Raw genomic sequence first — 20,179 nt, forward strand, 5'->3', positions numbered from 1 at the left:
TACTGCGACCTGCCGAAGAAGGCCCTCGCACAGCTTCAAATTGCGCGCGAACCGTGCGTGATCACGAGTTTCGGAGGAAAAGTGGCAGGGAGTGTCCTCGGCGAATTGAGATGAATATCTGCTCCATTATCCAACGCAGTCTCATCCCGTACCCATTATCTTGTCGGATACCGATCTCTTTTCTGAGTGGTCCGACCGCCTCTTTTAACTAACAGTCGCCGGTGAGCATTTCTCTCTCTCTCTTTCTTTTTTTTTTTCTATTTTCGCAGCTCAAATCGCCAGGTATCTCTGGGCTGAAGCTATGTCCTGACTGACTTTTCTCGGCGTTAAGTCCTGGCCTAATCTTCGGCTCTTCTTTGATTCCCTCTTTCTCCGCTCGGTTTGTCTCGACGCGCACCTCTGCAATACGATGCGGCAGGCAGAAAGTGTCTTTTGTTCACGCCTTCAGAGAAGGATCGCCGTCGGCAAGGAAAAAATCTCTTGCCATAAGAGATTTCCGTGGATGACCTATAAATGGATCATGGTTTCTGGCCTTAACCACCTCCAGTTGTTTCGATCCCCGTTGACTGCTACGACTGAGAGTTATCACTCTCCGTTAGCTTTTCTCGCTAGATGAATACCTAGCTGGGAGTGGACTTTTAACAAATAGCGGTGCTCGGCTATTATTTCATTAAGAGAAGGAGATTCCGAGACGGATAATTAGGCCTATATAATCGTCTTGTCGTAGATGATTGTCTTATATTGTCAGATGATAACTGTTAATCAGTTACCTGCTGGTCAGTTAGTCAGTCTGAATAAAGCCAAAGTGAATCTATTGAATCCGATGCCCACCTAGCTACACTGCGTTCATCGTACTCGAAACAATATCGTGGCACCTAACGAAAACATAACGCTTTCAGTGGCTAAAACGGTTCATTGGCTCGTTCGTCCCTACTTCACCAATCGCCTTTTGTTTTACTGCCCATTTTTTCGTTTTTCCGTTCGACCCCATCAGCTAGAAGAGACTTTAGACGTGGAGCTTCGCGGTGCCAGTAGCGATCGATGTAGTGAAGGAAGACGCAGGCGACAACTAAATATTTCCGCAGCGTCTGCTGTTCTCCGGCGGCAAGGGACGCACACAGGTGGGAAGGGGGAATTAGCTGATCGCCAATACTGGTCTGAAACCTACTCCGACATGGATAATATATTCATGATTATGGTCGGCTTAAACTATCGTAAACGTAGATCGCTCTCGAATGAGTTGTGACTATCTCTCTGTTTTTTATATTTGAAACTAACATTACTAGCAGGTTTTTTAAAGACTAGTTACCCGTTAAATGTAAAAGGGTTCCGGGCTAAGGCGTTAGGTTTTTTTTTGAAGGGTGGGTAATCTGGGGGGTCTCAACTACTGGGTTTTGTCTCCCCTAAAAGAGCCACTGTTTACTTGAAGCTGACAAACATGATATGCTATTGTAGAGGATCCTTTCATTTTTTCGGAAAATGCAGCTATGCTGCAACAACGACAGCTGGATCACCGTTTCCATAGTAGTGGAAGATGGCTGAACCGAGTGAAGTTTAGTATCGACATTGCTCCATCTGAGTTCGATACAAAGCAGGATAACTTTGTATGTGTCCGGCTAATATGATTCAGGCTTGTACAGCATCGTCCAACAGTAAGGCGTTACACATGACGCACCTTCTCTTGAACATTAAGGTATCCGTAACATGTTTCAGTATGTATTAGATTATCTAGTCTCAAATAAATGATCTATCGTTGTATATTCTTACTACGATGTCGTAGTCCCAAACATAACTCAACATCCAAACACCGCCCTCGAATATCGACGGAGCATTAATTCTTACCTAGTTCTCTCTTTCTCTTTTGACTGGGTTTACAATACGCGCGTATGAACACTATCCAGCGGCGATCGGGAAAAAATCAGCTTAAAACCAACATGCTCTTGAATTCCTTGTTACTTTGTACTCTGTCTATACAGTACTACATACATGTGTCATCGTCCCATGAATTACCCCGAAGAATTATGGAATGCGAAAAATAGAACCCCAAGTGACGGCAAATACACAGGTCACCGGCAACATCGAAACCCTTCGCTGCTACTGCGGCCGCTGTCGAGCAATACAAGCACGGGTATCGCGCTGATGCAGATCCCGATTTTTTCTTTCGAAGACCAAATACGGAGACCACGTTTGCCAACGAAGATGGTCGCTGATTGGCGTAATCAAAATGACGAGAAAAAGGCCCTTTAAGGGTGAGCCAGCCCATCGCAACACATGTTGCCGCGACTGCTCTGCTAATAGCCAACGCCAGTAGATAAATGCCAGTCGAGTCACCGGGTTCGGCTATATGGGCCGTTTTGAGGTGAACCGGCTATTGAATCAGGTCCTAATACATAAAGAGCGGCGTTCCCATAGAGACGAAATCGTGTTTGCGAGCGGATCTTCTTCTCTGATCGTTGTAATAGTTAATGCCTTGAACCGTACACCGACAACAAGTTCAGTTCCGTGGTTGCGTCCGTGGCCAGGTAGTAAGTACCCTTACGATTGTTGTTATCATTATTATTAGTAATAGCGATACTATATTTATCACTTGACAGTAGTAGAGCCCTTACTTATGGCCATAAAGCGCCACGCCTGGCGTTAAAATGTAACCCGGTACGTAACCTCGTTTACGTGCGTGTTATGAAAAAAACGATTTGGTATCTGATTATTGTTAGATCGCTAGCTAACATCATAATTTACCACACCGGACACTGAAGTACCATCAATTAATCTTAACCGATTTGTAGTTTCCTACGGCGAAACGCATACAACACTTCTCATCCGCTTTTGTCTCTTTTTTTTTTTTTTTTTTTTTCATAGACATCTCGCTTACTAATTTTCTCTAGTTTTATCACTAATTTTCTGTCAAAACGCATGTTGATTTAGTTGATTTTTCGGCTATGTGTTGCGGCCACATCTGAAAATAACGTATGGAAATGTGTTGTAGTAAGGCGCCCCCTTTCGAACATAGGGTAATTCCATCGGCGCCTGGATGGGGCTTCGCTTCGCCGATGAACATCTTCAGAGTACAACTGTTTGAATGCGCGCTAAGCGATTGTGCTATGTTGACACTCAAGGTAACATCTGGCCTAATGCATCGGCAGTTTTTGGGGGGTTTACATATAGAACAATATGGTACAAAGCTACTCTGATTCGCGCATCGCATGTCGAGTAGAGTCGAACCGAATGATCGTCAATATACATGCTCTGATTGGAGCCATACGTAGTGTGGATTTATGATCTGAGAATTGAACGTGGCTGTGACTCACCCGAATCATGGCCAAGTGACAACGAAGACCACGGATTATCCTCGAGGGCACTGACTTACAGCTATAGAAGAGTACTATGATATAATGACAACGCTCTGAAGTCTACTTAGGAAAATAGCCCTGTTCTCTACTATTACCTAAGATAGAGATTTACTATTGACGCGAAAAGGTGAATTATAGATGGTGACTGTAAATAACTTGGTTGAACGACGGTTCAAGGAACGAAGGAATCACTTATCGATCTTCATTGTCTGTTGTACGTTAATATCATTCAGGAATAATAATATCATCAGGAAAGTCATTATCATTTGTCTATGGAAATTGCTCGCTGCCGATACATCGTGTGTTAAATTGTGGAGGTAATGGGTAACATTCAAGCCTTTTTATGACTTGAGTGATATTTCCGATGCAGAAGAACGGAGGACAACATCTATCCATAGTCCGAGTATTGAAAACTATTATCATCAACGGGCTGTGCGAAAAATGCCCAAATAAAAATGTGTAAAAAACTGTAACAGTTGAAAAAATAATAAAGTCTGAGCACTGATCGCGTCGAAGTGACTGAAAGCATTTGGAAACAAGTATATGACGTGTAGAGAAAAATAACTGCTGGTGAACCTTCATCTTCTATCATACGCTAGAGCTTATGACCGAAACGTCCCAACTCCACAGCCTTATTCTCTGAAATACGTATTCGCTACTTTCAGTGGTTTCAAGCTTGAACGAGCTTTCCGTCAACTGGATAACCCCTGATCCGATATCCTGTTGGTCACAAGCGCCGGCAGCTACCTCAAACACGGGTACTCCATTTAGTTGATGGCGGCTATTTAGCAGCGATAATAATGATCGCAGATCACTTTAACGTGCCTTGCGTTCTTTCACAGATTAGTCCAACTTTCATATGTCTGCATCTTCCTTCTGTTTTTTTATTTTTATTTGTTTTTTAAATTTTTTTTCCGCTCCTCATGGAATAAATGTTCGCTGACGTTGCCTCACGTACGACAACATGGCAGAACAGCAACGGCGGCCATAGCTCAGCAGGTGCGAATATACCATATCCTTCATGGTTTCCTTGGTAATACTTCCATGGTGAATAAGTTTACCAAATGAACAGATGAATAGACAAACGGTCGGATGGGTGGTGGGACAAACTTGATCTGCTTGTTCGCGTTCAGCGTACGAAGCATCAGTCGAAATCGAAATCAGCAGCAACGTGGATATGATAATTAATTAAATCGTTAAAATCACGTTAATCCACCTACTGTCGTTCATGTGGCAAGCCCAGTTGCCACACTGAACAAATGACACCGGGCAGATTTGGCTTTTGCCCGCGTACTTCCTTTTGGTCACTGTCGCGGTGTCGGAGTGATCAGCGCGTACCGGCTAGCGGCATTTTCCCTGATCGTGAACGAACAACGTACACCATGCCAGACCACTGTATTAAAATTCCAAAAACAGCAGCAGCAATAACAACAACAAACGGAATGACGACTGCATTAACTCCGTTGCCCGCGGCGGCGAAACGGGGCGGTGGATAGATATACCTGTTGCAATAGAAACTCGGCAGTGCTACACGTTATACAGACACAGATAGTGCAATGGCATAACGATTAGACAGGCAAATATCATAAAGTGTGGCTCTATCGTTTTCCCACCTAATTTCCACAGACCACATAATTGGGAAGAGTACAGCTGTAGAGGGAGGGCAATCTTCGCTTTGCTTCGTTTGCGACGCAATAGAATCAGTGTTGCTTAGAGCCATTACATCGATGACTGACGAATTGACAGGATGTCGATGAGACGTCTGCACCAAGAAGATTGACGATGAGTCGTGGCGTGGTAAAGGACCTGGGTTACTGTATGCGTTATTGTTGGTAACTACCCGATGGTAAGCGGTTTATCGAAAATCAACTTGTTTTGTAGCTTAGAAACAATTAGGTTTACAAATGCGGCTACTGATGTTGTTCTGGTGATACCGGCAATACGCAGTTGATATCTGTCTTGACGCGTCAACCTTAGTATATTAATGGGTGAATGAGTTATTTGGTCAGGTATGGACGAGTAATTTCGGTCTACGGTACCGGGGGCTCTCTCGGGGGCTTAAAATACAATAGAAAATAGGAAATAACAGAACAATAATTGTCAGGAACTTGGCCATATGCCAGAGTTTCGTAAACGCAAGGGTCAAGCACTACCAGATTACAATTCGTAAATGGATTTAGACTCGTGACCGAAGTAGAACTGGAAGGGTTCTCAAGGTGAGCGTACTCGTATATCGTTCATAATATACATAGATTATAGTATGGTACATTCACTTTATATTTTATATCGACTTCTCTATTTATCGATTACTGTGCGCTTGGTAACAACTCAGTAGAGTAATCAATTCTGCACGTAAAACCTGTAGTCTTAGCTTCAGAAGATCATCATACGTTTTTTTTTCAACCGCCTGGAACCTGCTTATTAAGTTGTTATATTTCGCGTTTCCTGTTTCTCAGTGCGGATGAACGTTTTATTCGAGGTAAAGTTTTTCTGCCTTTCAGGTCTCTGACAGCAATTGCTCTTATCTCATGACCTATGCAATACTAATAGAGAATCGTAATATTCTGTAGTCTTTGACCTAAGTATATGATCACACTATGTTGTAGGGGCGACTGGTAGCACCACCCACGAAGAACGAGCCTTACCACTCTTCGCTGTTCCCAATTTCATTGTACGTTAACGAAAATTTCGTTCGTTTTGTCGTCTTCGGTGAAGGCGTTTAGCGTATTAAAGCGTTTCCCGTGTTCAGTACCGCCCTAGCGGGTAGGCGAACAGGGAATCATACTAATCAGAATGCTCATCATTATCAGCATAGCTCTATTCGTGGTCTTCTTCGTGACACGGTTGTATTCATATACAATCCGAGCGAAAATGTTCCGGACCGTATATCTGTTAACTGCTAGCTAGATAAGGGCATGGCGACTAGAAGTAATTGTTACTGCTGCATCATTTATGCTGTTCATGAGCTTTGCATTTGTTATTAGATCTTTTTACGGTATCTTGCCGTCGCCTGCTTACGTCAAACACAATATGTGCATGTTGCACGTACCGAAATGCAAAAATACGTTGAAAACTGAAAACATAGATAGAGCAAAAAAAAATAGATCGGTGAATGGAGTGATTGGATGATAAATTGATTCGATCGCCTGCGCGGGGGGGGCAGTAGTCGTTGTTCGTTCACGTTGGATACAGTTAGCTCTATCGGAACCCGTCATAAACAGGAACGTAGCTGCTGCTGGTCGAAGTTCATTTAGATTAACTTCTAGTAATGTGCCGATCGCGATAGTCATTTAAAAAAATGTCCACAAGAGACTTTATACTTAGAGTCCGCACTGAGTTGTTTATGAAGAGATTGTCGTTTTTCTAAATCTTCAGAATATTAGATAGAGAAGATACTCTAGCTATCTATGTGTACTGAGCGTTGTTTTTGCTTGTCGATCGCGGACAATTGTATTGACGAATCGCCTCAGACATACGATAATAACAACTATAGGCAATACGTCGACTGTTCATCTATCCACTACGAGATCGATATTTAAAAATATCCTAAATTTACCATTGAGCTATGCAATTTCAAAACAGACACATACATACGCAAGGCACCATTAAATAAATGACACGGGTATGGCGACATCGTCGAATTCTGCCAGAATCATGATATCTTTTATGCCTCAACGACAACAATAATGGAAACAACCACCGCAATCCTCTCTGCCATCCATCCATCCGGAACAGCCGTCTATGGATTGGCGACAGCTGAAGATCGGAGTCAACACAATGAGTTTTGGCAATTACTGCCGGTTATTGGGGATGAAAATGAATAATTGACATCTGTAGACGACCATTTTCTGGTAGCGAACCACTAATACGTGGTCGAACGTAATGTTTACTGATGATACGTTTGTGTATGCTAATCGTATGTATTTAGACAGCTTAATAAACCTGTATCTTTAGACCCATTTTAGAATGTCATTTATCCGTCAATTGACTGTATGAACGCAGAAGGAGCGAGCTTGGTTCATTGAAAATTCTAATAGCTCGTCTGCGAAAAACCCGCGGGGTCATCTGGAAGGGAGCTTACGACATAACTGGGCCTAGTAGGCGGGGTGTCAGCGTCGATGTGAAGTATTATATGCGGCGTTTGCTCTATTTAAGGTTAGTTTTTTACCAACAGATTTCTGAAGTGTCATGGTACTAATATGCACTCCCGCGGTAAGCATCTGTGAATTACTGCTATAACTGCATATTTACGGTTGCCACGGTTACCACGTATTCAAGAAGATTTGCGTTAGCCGCGCAAGCTACACCGTTCCCTAAAATCGTCATATCACAGTCGAGCGCATAACGAAACTGGATCGCGTATCTGCTATTCTTAAGTACGCCATTAAACATGTTTGTCTTGCAGAAATTTCCACAGAAGAACCCTTTGAATCTATTACTGCCACTGTTGTAACCAAACCAAGAACGCTTTGACGTTTTTCACGTACACTGGCAACGACGTTGTGCGATCAGTCTGATCGATTCCTTGTGCGTATGTGTTAAGCCCGCCAAGTATTTCTTCACCCTGCGATTCGAACTAACCTCCAAACCTCTCTTTGGCTGTCTCGCTGATCTATGCAAAAATGAAACAGGAATCGAAAGGACGACGGGATACGTTGTTTCGCTGCATGGGTCCGACGTGCAATGATTGCCCTTGACGCTGTCACTGGCAGTAAAATATAGATGAGGGGATCCGTATAAAAGCTGATCAGGAAACAGATAAGATCTGACAGCGGCGAACAGCCAGCAACCATTGGTCTCTGAATCGAAAGTAAAATTCGCGGAATGTTCGGTCGGTCAGCGATCATCATCAAACTCTAATCAGTCGATGAATTCAGTTGGATCACTCCATGGAATCGAACGATCTGACGCTCGACATCATTTCTGTCGAGATTATTGCACACTGTAGCCCATTGATTTTCCATATACATGTATACGTATTGGACTCAAGGCTGAGTTGGCTATCGGCTCTTGGCCAAGAGCAGACGGCCGTATGACAGGAGGACGAAGGTGTTAGCTACCCTGTGCAATTGTCTCGCCGACAGAAGCGCAAGCCCTTCACCTTACGCTCTCTGGTCTTGTTAGTTCTGCAGAACCGTATGCGTGTACAACTGCGCAGAGAAAATGAGGTTGGATATGGCGAAATCGAATCGTTTTGCTTTCATATTCGTTAGTTTGTTGCTTCGGAGAATTAAACTAGCCCTAATTAGGATGGTCTCGGGATGATGAGCAAAAAAGCCAGGTATTCGACGTAATACTTAACGACTTAACTCCCGGACGTGAAAATCGAAACACTTGAAAAAAAAATGGCGTCCTACACGTCAGATTTTTATTAGAAAAGCAATAAAAATATCAAGGGTGAAATTAAACCTAATGACCGACCGATGCAAGCTGACGGCATCGATAACTTGACTATATAAAAACCAGCTCAACAACACCTAATGAATAAGTTTTTTTTTTTTTAATTTAACACCACGTTTCTGCGGCGCAAATCGAGACTGCTTAACTACGAACTCTAGCCGACTACGTCCTTCGATTGATAATACAAACGTACGTGTGACAAATTTGTTATTGAGTGAAAATTTCTCAATTGTTACAGGTGGCAAGTTAAGAATTAACGCAGACACTGGTTAAATACCTGCCCTATCATGGTCAGATAGTCTTGAATGATAGACTTTCAACGATCATTTGCAGTGGGTAAGATTTCGTTGATAAACATTTCACTCATTTCATTACCAGTTATTATACACGCGCGTTTTCTAAGTAAACCTTACTGCGATGTCCGCATCATCAACTAACTCATTAAAATCGGCAGCGTTTTATTTAATTTGATTCCGCCTGGGTTTCGTCGCGCTGGCCCGTCAATTTGGTGTTCACACGAGCCAGGGACAAATAACAGTTAACACACACATGCGTACGACAAGGGGAAATAATGGATGAAAGAATGACGAGACGTAAGGGCAAAAAATGGTAATCATCACTATTATTATTATTATTAATTGCTTAAATAAAAGTGAACATCGCTGCTAGCGCGTATGGGACGGCTGCAGGGACAGCTGTTGTTAAAATACGAATACACGAATATATTTACTACTGCCCTAAAGCAATAACATTTCATTCGTAGATCGAAGAGAGACGCGGCGGCCTAGACGTACCTTTAGCGACCATCGACTCCTCATCGATGCCAATGTTTTGGCGGCGCTCGCTTCCCTTCAGAAGCGACTTTCTGTTTGTCAGAAAAAAATTCGATCGACAAAAGGCGAAAGATGGAAGCGAAGCAGCTTAAAAGATTCCGCCCGCTGTCGCGCGCCTATATCGAAATCTATCGCCGCTGCGTTTCTATCTCCTGCCGCTCGAAGGCACCTTAGCCGTAGGTCCTGCCTCGATAGGACAGTTATGCTATGGTTAATGGCTAGATAGCAATGCGATCGAAAATAGTTACGGCGAGTGAATGGGATAAGAGGCCGTATGGCGGGCGACCGCTAGATGGCGGCGACTCTAGTAAGCAAATGTTCGACATAAAACAAGTCGACCAGTGTGTAGCCTTGAGACGATAACATAGGCGCAGAATCGATGAATTGAACATGAAATAATAACGGATACAAGCGTAAACAATCAAAACAAACAGCTATTATTAGTAGTGCGTGTAACGATAATAGTATATCGGTAAGCTTGTATCGATCGTAATGGCAAGCGATCGAATAGAAACGGTAGTAGCCGGCAGACCTACGATGATCGAGTTGTTCTGCGACGTTTCTGAAGAGCTGCTCTAAGTTGGGATGAATAATAATCAGTGAAAACACCCGAAGCTGGCGAAGACAAATAGCAGCTATCGGCAAACAAAGGTTGGGCTTTAAGTAGTTTAGGTCACATGATATTAATACCTACCAGTCGAAGCTGTGATAGAAAATCCAGCGGAATATATTTTCCAGACGACAACATGGAAGTGCAGCGTCCCATAGAAGATGGCTAGGTATGCTTCCTTTACGTCAAGATTATACTCTTTCAGAAAAAGGCACGCTCGCAAAATTCATTCTGATTTATGCGTATTTCAAAGGTAACTAGCCAAAATATGCGGGCAATAGTTAAAATATCTTATTTCTTCATTAATCCCTGATATAAAGCGAGAGATTCGCAGGATTAGAAGCAGATGCCGGTTCATTATTTTAGGATATATTCAAATGGTACAACTCATTCCTTCGTGTACGCAAGGCGAATGCGTCCATATTGCGGTATCATCGCACATTGTTACAATTTTACAATATTCTCAAGTTGCCTCTTCATTCGCGTATGTATCTTATCTAATTCAATGTTATTTCAAAGTTGAGCACGTCCATCTGATCATGCATTTACGTGACGGATGTCGCATTGTATCGGCGACGGGCCTCCAAAGGCGTGTCTATTCTTTAGCTTTGAAATAAGTTAAAATTTCCTTGTCTCATAATGATTGTTCCGCTTATCTGTACATTTTGTCTACGTGAGGCCATCTCTGAGAATAACTCCTCCAGGAATTTGTATTAAATTCCAGCGGGAATCCTTCCATTGATGATATAGTTAGACAATTGATGACGAGATGCTGCTCGCTACCCTTTGTCGTCTTTTTATGTAGAATCAGACTTTATCGTGCTAGCTAAACATCTTCTCTATAGAAGCCGCCGTACTTATCAGTGTGAAGGTGTCACCGTCATTTGAACACCACCGCTATCTCTGCATGGGAGACGCTGACAGTGTTAAACAAACACACAACTGACCTGAATCAATAAATTTGTCGGAACTCGGAACGAAAGTCACCAGCCCTGTTTGTATCCTGTAATTGAACAAATGAAGAAGACGTGTTACCGTGTAACGCCTTGACTCGACTTTATTCATATGCGGACATAGAAATACATTTACTTTTGAAAGAAAAACAAAATTGCTGTAACTAATTGGCGCCGTCGTTCATGGTTGGGAGAAACTGATCTCTGTATGTATGCCTATTGGTGAACAGTTATCTCACTTACACACACGCACCGATTTGTAGCACATCTAAGCGCTTTGCTCAAGGAATATCTTAAAACACCATTCATTGCCAAGCCAACTAACATTTGCCCTTATTCGCTACCATAATTCGTTCTAGTCGAACAAAACTTACGTTGAACCAGTGGCAAACGTCCGCTTACCCAAGGGCAATTAACTATTTCGTAAGAGATCATGCGGAAATCGCTGGGCACGAGCTAGTTCTATGGCAGCCCTCTACCATTTCTCCAATAGAAAAAAAACAGACAGCTGTCAAAGTTGTGTTTAAGTGGCAACTTTCGTATCAGTTTAGTGTCTCATATAGTACCTGGGATGACCCTCTAAATATCGAGAAATCGATTATAAATAAGAAAATGAAATAATAAAAAAACGATTTCGTAACGGAAAAAAAAATCAATACGTGGATAGATATATGCAGAATAGGGCAAAAGTTAGTTAACGGTCTTAACGAAACTTTTGACACTTACGATCATTACTTTACTTTTATTTTTACTACATTTCACTTTTCTGCTACTTGATAGATACTACTAAAGTGAAGACTCTTCGACCGCCAAATGAGTTCTGCCCCGCTATAATAACGTGTCTGCAAACTGACTTCCTGCTGCGCCCGTTCCTGTTGATCCTTCTTTTCCTAGATCCTAGCCAGTGGCACAACGGCAAATCGCAATTACAAGCTTTGATTACAGCGTCGTCCAAAATAGTTGTTCAGCTAAACTTAGGTCGTAAGCACAGCAGCAAAAGTTACATCCCTAGGGGCGAACTTGATTCGTATATCTATATCGTAGCTGGTAGACGATGTCGGTGGAAATTGGTGGGCGAGGCAGCTAAAATGATTTCTTCGCAACGCGATTATAGTATGCTACTACGGATGACTTGAGTCTATGAGAACCTGTGATTTTGTACGCAGGCGCTCATATCTGAATAAAAGCCCCCTAGAGAACCACTGCTATTTTTATCTGTGTGGATCATCTGTACTAGACGATAGATCGCCACGCAGCTTGAGAATGGTGCTAGATATTTTTGCGTCGTGTTAGCTGCCACCTGCCGAAAAGGACCAAAAAAAAAAATTCGATTATTTATCCCAGCGTCAGGCGGCATCAACATGTTGTCATGTATGCGGCAACGTTGCTGTGTGGGAAAACAATAGACTAAGAACAACACATGTATTTCTCCCATACCCTCTCGCAATTTGGCCCGGTCCTTTTTCTCATTTACTTTCGTTTGTTTAGCTTATGGAGGCTAAGGGGTGTGTGGCTACGGTGGAAGCAAGGATTTTCGATGTCTCACGGTTATAGACGAACCAGTGGTTGTTTTCGGAGCTGGACAGAATCGACGCCAACTAGGTGTTTCGTATATATATATATGTGCATATAGCGCTGAGCTGAACGATGACAAGCTGTAGGTAGAAGATGACGATATCGAATGCCACGACCAAATCTACGAAACCATATTGTTGTGTGAAAAGAAGATTCAAACAGTATAAATAATTTTATTTTGCATAAATCGACTGCATAAATAAAAGATCCAGCGACTACCGTGTAGCTCTTCGGAATGGATGCTTGGAGAACTTGTTGCGTATTAAATTGATGTTGAGAATTGAGGATTTACAATGGGTAATGGGCGAAGATACTTTTACCATTCATGTCAGTGACAAAAACAAAAATCAAATTTTCAGTTATTGACAGTCGATTTTTAAGTGGATGGACAAATTCATGTGTGAAAGAATGTAATGGCTGGGAAAGTATACTGTTACATTAACCCAGCTCTGAACGGTTTGAACAGGAGTGAATGTCCGGGTCGGCTGAAAAATACTGTGCTTGCACAGACACCAAAAAAAGGTTAATTAATTGCCCGCCACAGACGTATAATTACGCGTCACGACGACCAAATGTGCCACGAAAAATTCTAAACGTCTGCAACATCCATGAAAAAACCGACTCTAGTTGAAGTATTTCATTTTTTTCGAACCTTTCAGGCAGGAGGATGGGGCGAAACCTTCGATCAGTATTCACCCGTTGCGACGCACCGTTGCCCCTGGGACGTAAATATGTCGCCATCAAATTGCTCACCAATCAGACACTCTACTTCGCTGTTGAGGTTGGTATTTCTCTTCGTCCTATTCACATTCTCATCACCGATTGTAACTTATAAATAAAACCGATAAATTCTTCGGTAAATTATAATGATTACAGTGTAAAAAAAGCCTTTGTAAATAAACAGAACAATCGTCAACTGTCCGTTAGCCGATTTGCTTTCAATGTTACTATATGCTACAGGGGACTATCCAAATATCTAAAATCATTCGTTGGGCTGCCTGGAAGGACACATAACAGGACGCTTACGGTCAAAATAATATTACGATACCATTTTCCTACATGGCTAACCTATTGTTATTATTTAGTTATGCCAGTCACTCATTTCCCAATTCTTCTAGCTAGCATATGCCATTCTCAGGATCACGTATGACATACATTCGTATCTATTTCCATATTGGCATTGCAGTTGAAATGCACAGTGCAGGACATCTTCGATCAGCTGTGCTGTTACCTGGGCATTGTTGACTCGCAACTGTTTGGCCTGGCCAAGCAGGTGCAATCAGGAGCCGTAACTGGCGAGTCACCGGAGTTCTGTTTCGTCGAACAGGGGGCGCGACTGGCGAAGCTTGCGCCTAAAGGATGGAAGGGACCGACCTCAGCTGGGCTGGATGGTCACGGTCGACCGTTGATCACGTTACACTTGCGGATCCAGTATTTTGTAGACTGTATGATGTTCGTCCAGCAAGATCGGGTAGCGTGTCAGCATTATTATCAACATGTCCGTGCGAATCTGCTGGCTCATGACTGGGCTATGAGTCAGGAGAAAGCATTTATTCTGGCATCATTAGCTCTCCAGGCCGACCTCGGGAACTACGATCCGGCGAGGCATCGAGGTCGATATTTTCAACCTAACCAGTATTTTCCCTGGAACATTGTCCAGACCGTTGGCGAGTCATTTATTGTTGCTAATTTGCCACTCATGCATCGGGATCACCGCAACCTCAATCGAGGGTCGGCACAACTGGCGTTCATCAAGGAGTCACAAGAGTTCGCAATGCATGTTTATCGGGTACAACAGAAGAAGTCCAACTTTGACTTCACTTTACTAGGCGTGTCAGCACAGGGAATTCAGGTATATCAGCCGATTACAACACCGGTTCTAGCTTGTCAAAGCTGTAACGTTGTCATCACAAGGGAGACGGTATTTCCCTGGTCGGACATTTCGAAGTTGACATTTGACCGGCGGCGATTCGAGGTTCGCCTGGAGGGACGGTGTCGCCAGTTGCTCAAGTTCGTCTATAACTGCCCCTCTGAGGCGGTCGCCGGCTCTATTCTTGAACTGTGTAAACGTACTCACCAGTTCAATATGGTGATGCAGCCGCGTCTAGCGGAGCTCCGGAATGTCGAACGTCGCAACCGAGTGACCAAGTATCGTGAGTCGTACATTTGCGAGCCGGACGAAACAGTCCGTCCATGCGTCCACCATGGTGGGACACAAACTTCAGTTAAAAGCGCGCTTCTCGGTACTAACGCATTAAATAGCGCATTGAGTCGGCATGGCTCGCCAGCGTTGAGCGGTAGCGACCCACGGATATCAGTAATAAGCAGCAGCTCATCAAATACGACATCGGGCGTGATGTCCGATAAACCACAGTCGCCAGAAAGCGAAGAAGAGGACGACTCTCCCGCTCCAGCCGCTGTGTCCCTCGAATCATTACCATCATCACACTTGAACAAAGACACGAGCGGCGGCTACTCTGATTACGGCACCCTGGAGAACCTTAACAAAAAGGCGCTATCTGAGCACAATCTCAGCTATCATAATAAGCTGCTTTCAGCAAAAAATGTCGTGGCCGCTACTGGGGGCCATCGTGGAACGAACACGCCCGACGCGATGCAGTCGTACGTGATCACTAATAGGGGTAGCGGTTACTCCTCGAGGTGTCTCGCATCAACTGATGAAATTAATTTCTCAACGTCGTTGCTAAAGTCCGTGCCGGAAACATCTACGTTGGATAAAGCGATCAGCCTTGATAACATTGCCTTAGCCAATGCTTCCTTTTATCATCATCATAAACCACAAAGTAAGTTTCTTTGTAGCTAATGCAAGATAATGATCAAATTCAAGGTATAAAGTCGTGTTTTAGGAATAATATCATGGCGCTATTAGTGTAAACATTGAACCGTAAAATTCCAGGAAGTGGAAAAAGTGTTTCTTGAGCTTGTCAGACGGGGGTAGAAGCGAAAATAACGCTAATAGGATCGTAAATATATAACGGATCTTGGTTAGGATTAAAATTTGCATAAATTGAGGTGGCTTACATACGAACCAATGCGGTAATTGGAGAATATTCAGCTCACAGTTTGTGTTCGAAATGATACAAACGCTTCATGTTCATGACCTTGATCTGATGGATCTTTTAGCTGATTTGCGGATAGCTGTTTCATACGTGGATGCTATGAAGGCCAATTCCGAGGAGTATCTGTCGGACAGTTGCACGCCTCAGAAGGCCACCCCTCTGTACCTGAAGAATCCGCACGCGCAACTTCGTGGCGCTCCACAACCTGCTACTCGGAGCACGTCGTTTGCGGGCCACCAAAAACCGCGACCTCCGCCGGTAAAGCCGCGCACCAAAATAGGCATTTCATCACTTTCGCGTAATCCGAACAACAAAGTGTGCTCTGAGCCGGAACTATTACACGTTAGTAATTGCACAGCTTTTGTTAATATTTTTCGTGTTGTATTAAACAGAAATCTATTCATTTCGGATATGATACATTTGAATCTTAATAGGATGGCTGAAGGCAACGAATTGGTCTTCACATCTGTTCAGATGATGCTTCGGTATGATTCGTTGCCAGAAGTCTCACGATTAAGTGTTTTAGATTGCCCATATAAACGAAATTGTCCACTTCTTACTTCAGTTGGCAAAGTCGCAATGCGATCTAACGTCGTACAGCTCCATCGCAGCACCAGCGGCAAGCGTAAACGTCAGTTCGGACTCGTTGGACTCCGCAGATGTTCTAGATGAGGTGCGGCTCAAATCCTCACAGCATAACTTGCCTTTCATGAGCGCGCTGTGTCAGGATCGGTCCCTGATACCGAAAACGGTACCAAACCTGCGCCAGAATCCCACAGCAGGCATTAATGATAGCCGAAGGTTAGTAAATAAACAAATGTATGGATTTTCGATATGTATGGATTTTCGATTCACCCTTTTTAAACCGAACCCGTGCAGATGCTAATTGTTATATTTATTTTTTTTGGGAACATACGTTCTGTTTGTTGAAAAGCACAGACATAGACAAAGGACACCTTCGCAGTTTTTCTACCTGGATTTACGCGTTGCAACATACACCGCTTTGTCGCGGTACCCTTCTCAGATCTAAGCAACCCGTTCTTTAGGTTCTATCTCTCACTGTTGACTTGCATTATGATTCCTACAGGTTCAGTTACTGTTCGTATCTGCTCGCCGATTCGCCGCGTTCCCTTCCCGCAATATCCGGTGGTCTTTTCAAGTTTACGTCCCTGGGCAATATGGCCTTGACGACCCAGCTATCGGCCATCCCACATCCACCGGCACCGCTTCGTCAAATGATCCCTCATAAGCTCTCGCAAGAAAACAACAACCCCAACATGCAGCTCTCACATCGCAAAGCGGTTGTTTTCTGAATTGTCGACCCAGGGTTTTCAGCTGGACTGTCTGTGCGCATCAACAGCATAGTTATTATTCGACGTTGCTGCCGCTATGCGCTTACGTACTCCGCTGTGTTTGTGATCAAATGGTTGCCGAAGTTAACTGGAAAGGCTGCCATGATGTAAGAGCCAGTATCGTGAACTTTGATGTGTATCGGAATAGCATAATTTCGTCACAATAGATTCGTTATTGTTCACGCATAGCTCAGGCTTATTATCATGGATCTGTCATTTCTGGACCCCTAGCTCGAGTTCACGGACAACTGTTATAGCATGGCGTATGGATAGATACTTAAGGTAATATAGACTGGTAAATCCGTAATCAATATTCAGAGTACAAGTTGGATACAAGAAAAGAGAAATGGTTTATGTACACACACAAAAACACACCCACACACACACACAAACACACACATACATCTATGTCAAAAAATGGTAACCAAAACAGAAGTCAGAATTTAATATGAATATGTAAAAGACTGACTTTATCATCATTCGGCCACTCTCTATTGAGCTGCTATTGTTAAAAGTCTAGTTATTTCTAAGGACCCATTAAAAGTGCTCTTCCTGCTCAGGTAAGCCTTTGAAGCGAGCACAACTAGTTAATTAGCATCCAAGAAGGTTAACAATTAAGTCCGCGCCAGTAGCGTAGGTTTCGAAATTTTACCCTCTTTTCTATTATTTTTTGGCATTCTTTGGAAAAAACGGCACCTATAGACGCAACAGTGTCATAAGAGGTTTTCCTAGTGTCGAGAGGCTTTCCATTTTAATAGATCTGGCAAAACAAGCTTCTCTTTCCCAAGTAGCTAATGACACCTTGCCAGAAGCATTACACAGGCTTAAAAAGGTTTCACAATGACATCGAAATCTAGGATACTGCAGGAAATTTTAAGCCTGTCGTTATCTGAGTATCCCTTAACCCGCGGTCGCTGAAGGCTCGACTTGCCGCTATGCCTTTGATGCACAGCGTGATCAAGTCCAATAGCCCTTCAGATACAATATAGTTAGTATTGACCGTAATTCCAGTTGATTTTATAATTTGTATGAGGAACGTAAGATTTCCATAAAGGTTGTACGTATTTGACACGAAGTACTAAGCACATTCATGGGCAATACTGTAACTGTAGAAGCAACATTTTCATGTGGCATCAAAGCAATACATCGAAGATACTGTTTACCGCCGAATTACATTGTACAATATATATATATATATATATATATATATATATATAAAGAGCGTTGATGAGGTTTGCGACTACAGGGCAGATAGAAAAACGCTTGTTTTTCACACAGTAGTAATAATCAACCATTGGGCATTGATTCTGTCAAGTTCGACGTCCCCGTAAATCACCCGTTTTGCTGGCGTCGTCGTATCGCCAATCGCCGGCCCGGCTTTCACACAATAGTATTGATATGAGAAATCTTGAATTCTAGTCGTACTTGACGCAAAGATATAAATATATCAGTACGTATCGATCGTATGTTTGGAAAGAAAATGCATAGAATACACCTACGAAGGATTTTCATTGTTTATGACTGTACTAGCGGTGTTTTCCTGATTGAGGACTATTTTCGAAACAACTTAAACTAAAGAGGAAACGAGTTTGTTGATTCTACATATGAGGGCGTCGTCATTTTGATATGCAGCGCTACTTATTAAGCTGTACACATTGTATAGAAGGCGACCCGAATATAGGCTTGATAAAACTTGATAAATGCAGGGTGGTGACGGGTCAGGTTACCGGTTTAGCAATAAAATAGATAGATTGGCCAGCGCACATACTTAGAACAAAACGTATACGAATTTCCTTTAGGAAAAACGTAAATGGCAGATTATTCAGCTTATTTCGTTCCTCGGGTCTTTCGGCAAAGTTGTCAAGATTATCTAGACTTTTTAAGTTGCCCATCATCGTTACGAATGACAATAAGAATGTATTGTATATATGAGTGCCAAATAAACGCAAAGCTGACAAAGTATTTAACGAACGACAGAAACAAGGAGTCAACAGGGTGTTTTTTATTTCAGTCCGTAGCAGATACATATATATATATAAGTAATCCATTTGTAATGTATCAATTTTGGACTAAAGAACACAAGTTTCACAAATAGATACGGTATGAAAATCGTATTAAAATATTAAAAACGTTAACATATAAATCACACGTAGTTTTCAAACTTTTATGTAAAAAAAATTCTTCTAGCTTCTGGATTGTACAAGTGCTCTAAATTTTGGTTTACAAAAAACTTCAGCAACGATAGGTCTCATAAGAAGGGCGGCTTTTATGTGAACTCTCAGTGGGAAGCTGCGCGTCCATCAAACTTCCTCTTCCATAATTTCATCCCTTTGAATGCCTATTGCCACATAGAATCGTCTTGTTAAAGCTAGATATTCTCAAAGTAAAATTTATTCAGTTATGAAAAACTTTCGAACTTGTCTTCGTGGTAAGATATGCCATAAGAATACCTTGCTTTTACGTTCTACTCACCTCTTAATTAGCCGTTAATTATCTATAGTGCTTGTATCATTTTGCGAAATACAGCAAATTTAGGTGTTTAGTTTTCTTGTAACTTATTCCGAGTGAACTCACGTAAGTGGCGTAAGACATTAACAAACAGGTAGAACCTTAATCGTTCTAAACTATTGCAGTAGATGAGGCAAAAAGGACCTTGAAAGGTGCACAATGCTTACTATGCAAAGAACGATACCCTCGCAAAATTATGTTTTTCGACCTAAGCTCGATTTTTCGTCTCCAAAATCGATCACAAAAACAGCATCCTATATTGGTTCGTATTATAAGCGAAATTGTTCACTGCTCTTACCACTTAATTGTAGCACAAACATTTGAATAAAGTCAATGCATCAAATACAGATGACCCTAATACATGTTGGTTGTTGAAAACATATTAAGCGTTTTTCTAGCTGAATAGTCTAGAGTTATAATTCTCCAAACAAGTTCGACATTTGGGTTCCGTATGAACTGACGCACAAGCATTCACTCGATCGTATTTTCATCTGCCAAACTTTATAGAAATGAAATGA

At 42.5% G+C, this 20,179-nt stretch overlaps 1 protein-coding gene across 3 annotated transcripts in view; it reads left to right on the forward strand.

Annotated features, from left to right (window-relative positions):
- Positions 1–19,144, forward strand: part of ex (FERM domain containing expanded) — a 76,609-nt gene extending 57,465 nt beyond the window's left edge. For all 3 annotated transcript variants that reach the window (XM_022843021.1, XM_022843024.1, XM_022843019.1), the window contains 5 exons: positions 13,381–13,502; positions 13,908–15,525; positions 15,866–16,143; positions 16,367–16,602; positions 16,889–19,144. In XM_022843021.1, coding sequence (XP_022698756.1) covers positions 13,389–13,502; positions 13,908–15,525; positions 15,866–16,143; positions 16,367–16,602; positions 16,889–17,114 — 2,472 coding nt within the window. In that variant the 5' untranslated portion in view covers positions 13,381–13,388 and the 3' untranslated portion in view covers positions 17,115–19,144. The remainder of the gene's footprint in view (positions 1–13,380; positions 13,503–13,907; positions 15,526–15,865; positions 16,144–16,366; positions 16,603–16,888) is intronic.
- The last annotated feature ends 1,035 nt before the right edge of the window (positions 19,145–20,179 follow it).

Source organism: Varroa jacobsoni, unplaced genomic scaffold, assembly GCF_002532875.2.
Source record: "Varroa jacobsoni isolate VJ856 unplaced genomic scaffold, vjacob_1.0 scaffold_1034, whole genome shotgun sequence".
NCBI lineage: Eukaryota > Metazoa > Arthropoda > Arachnida > Mesostigmata > Varroidae > Varroa > Varroa jacobsoni.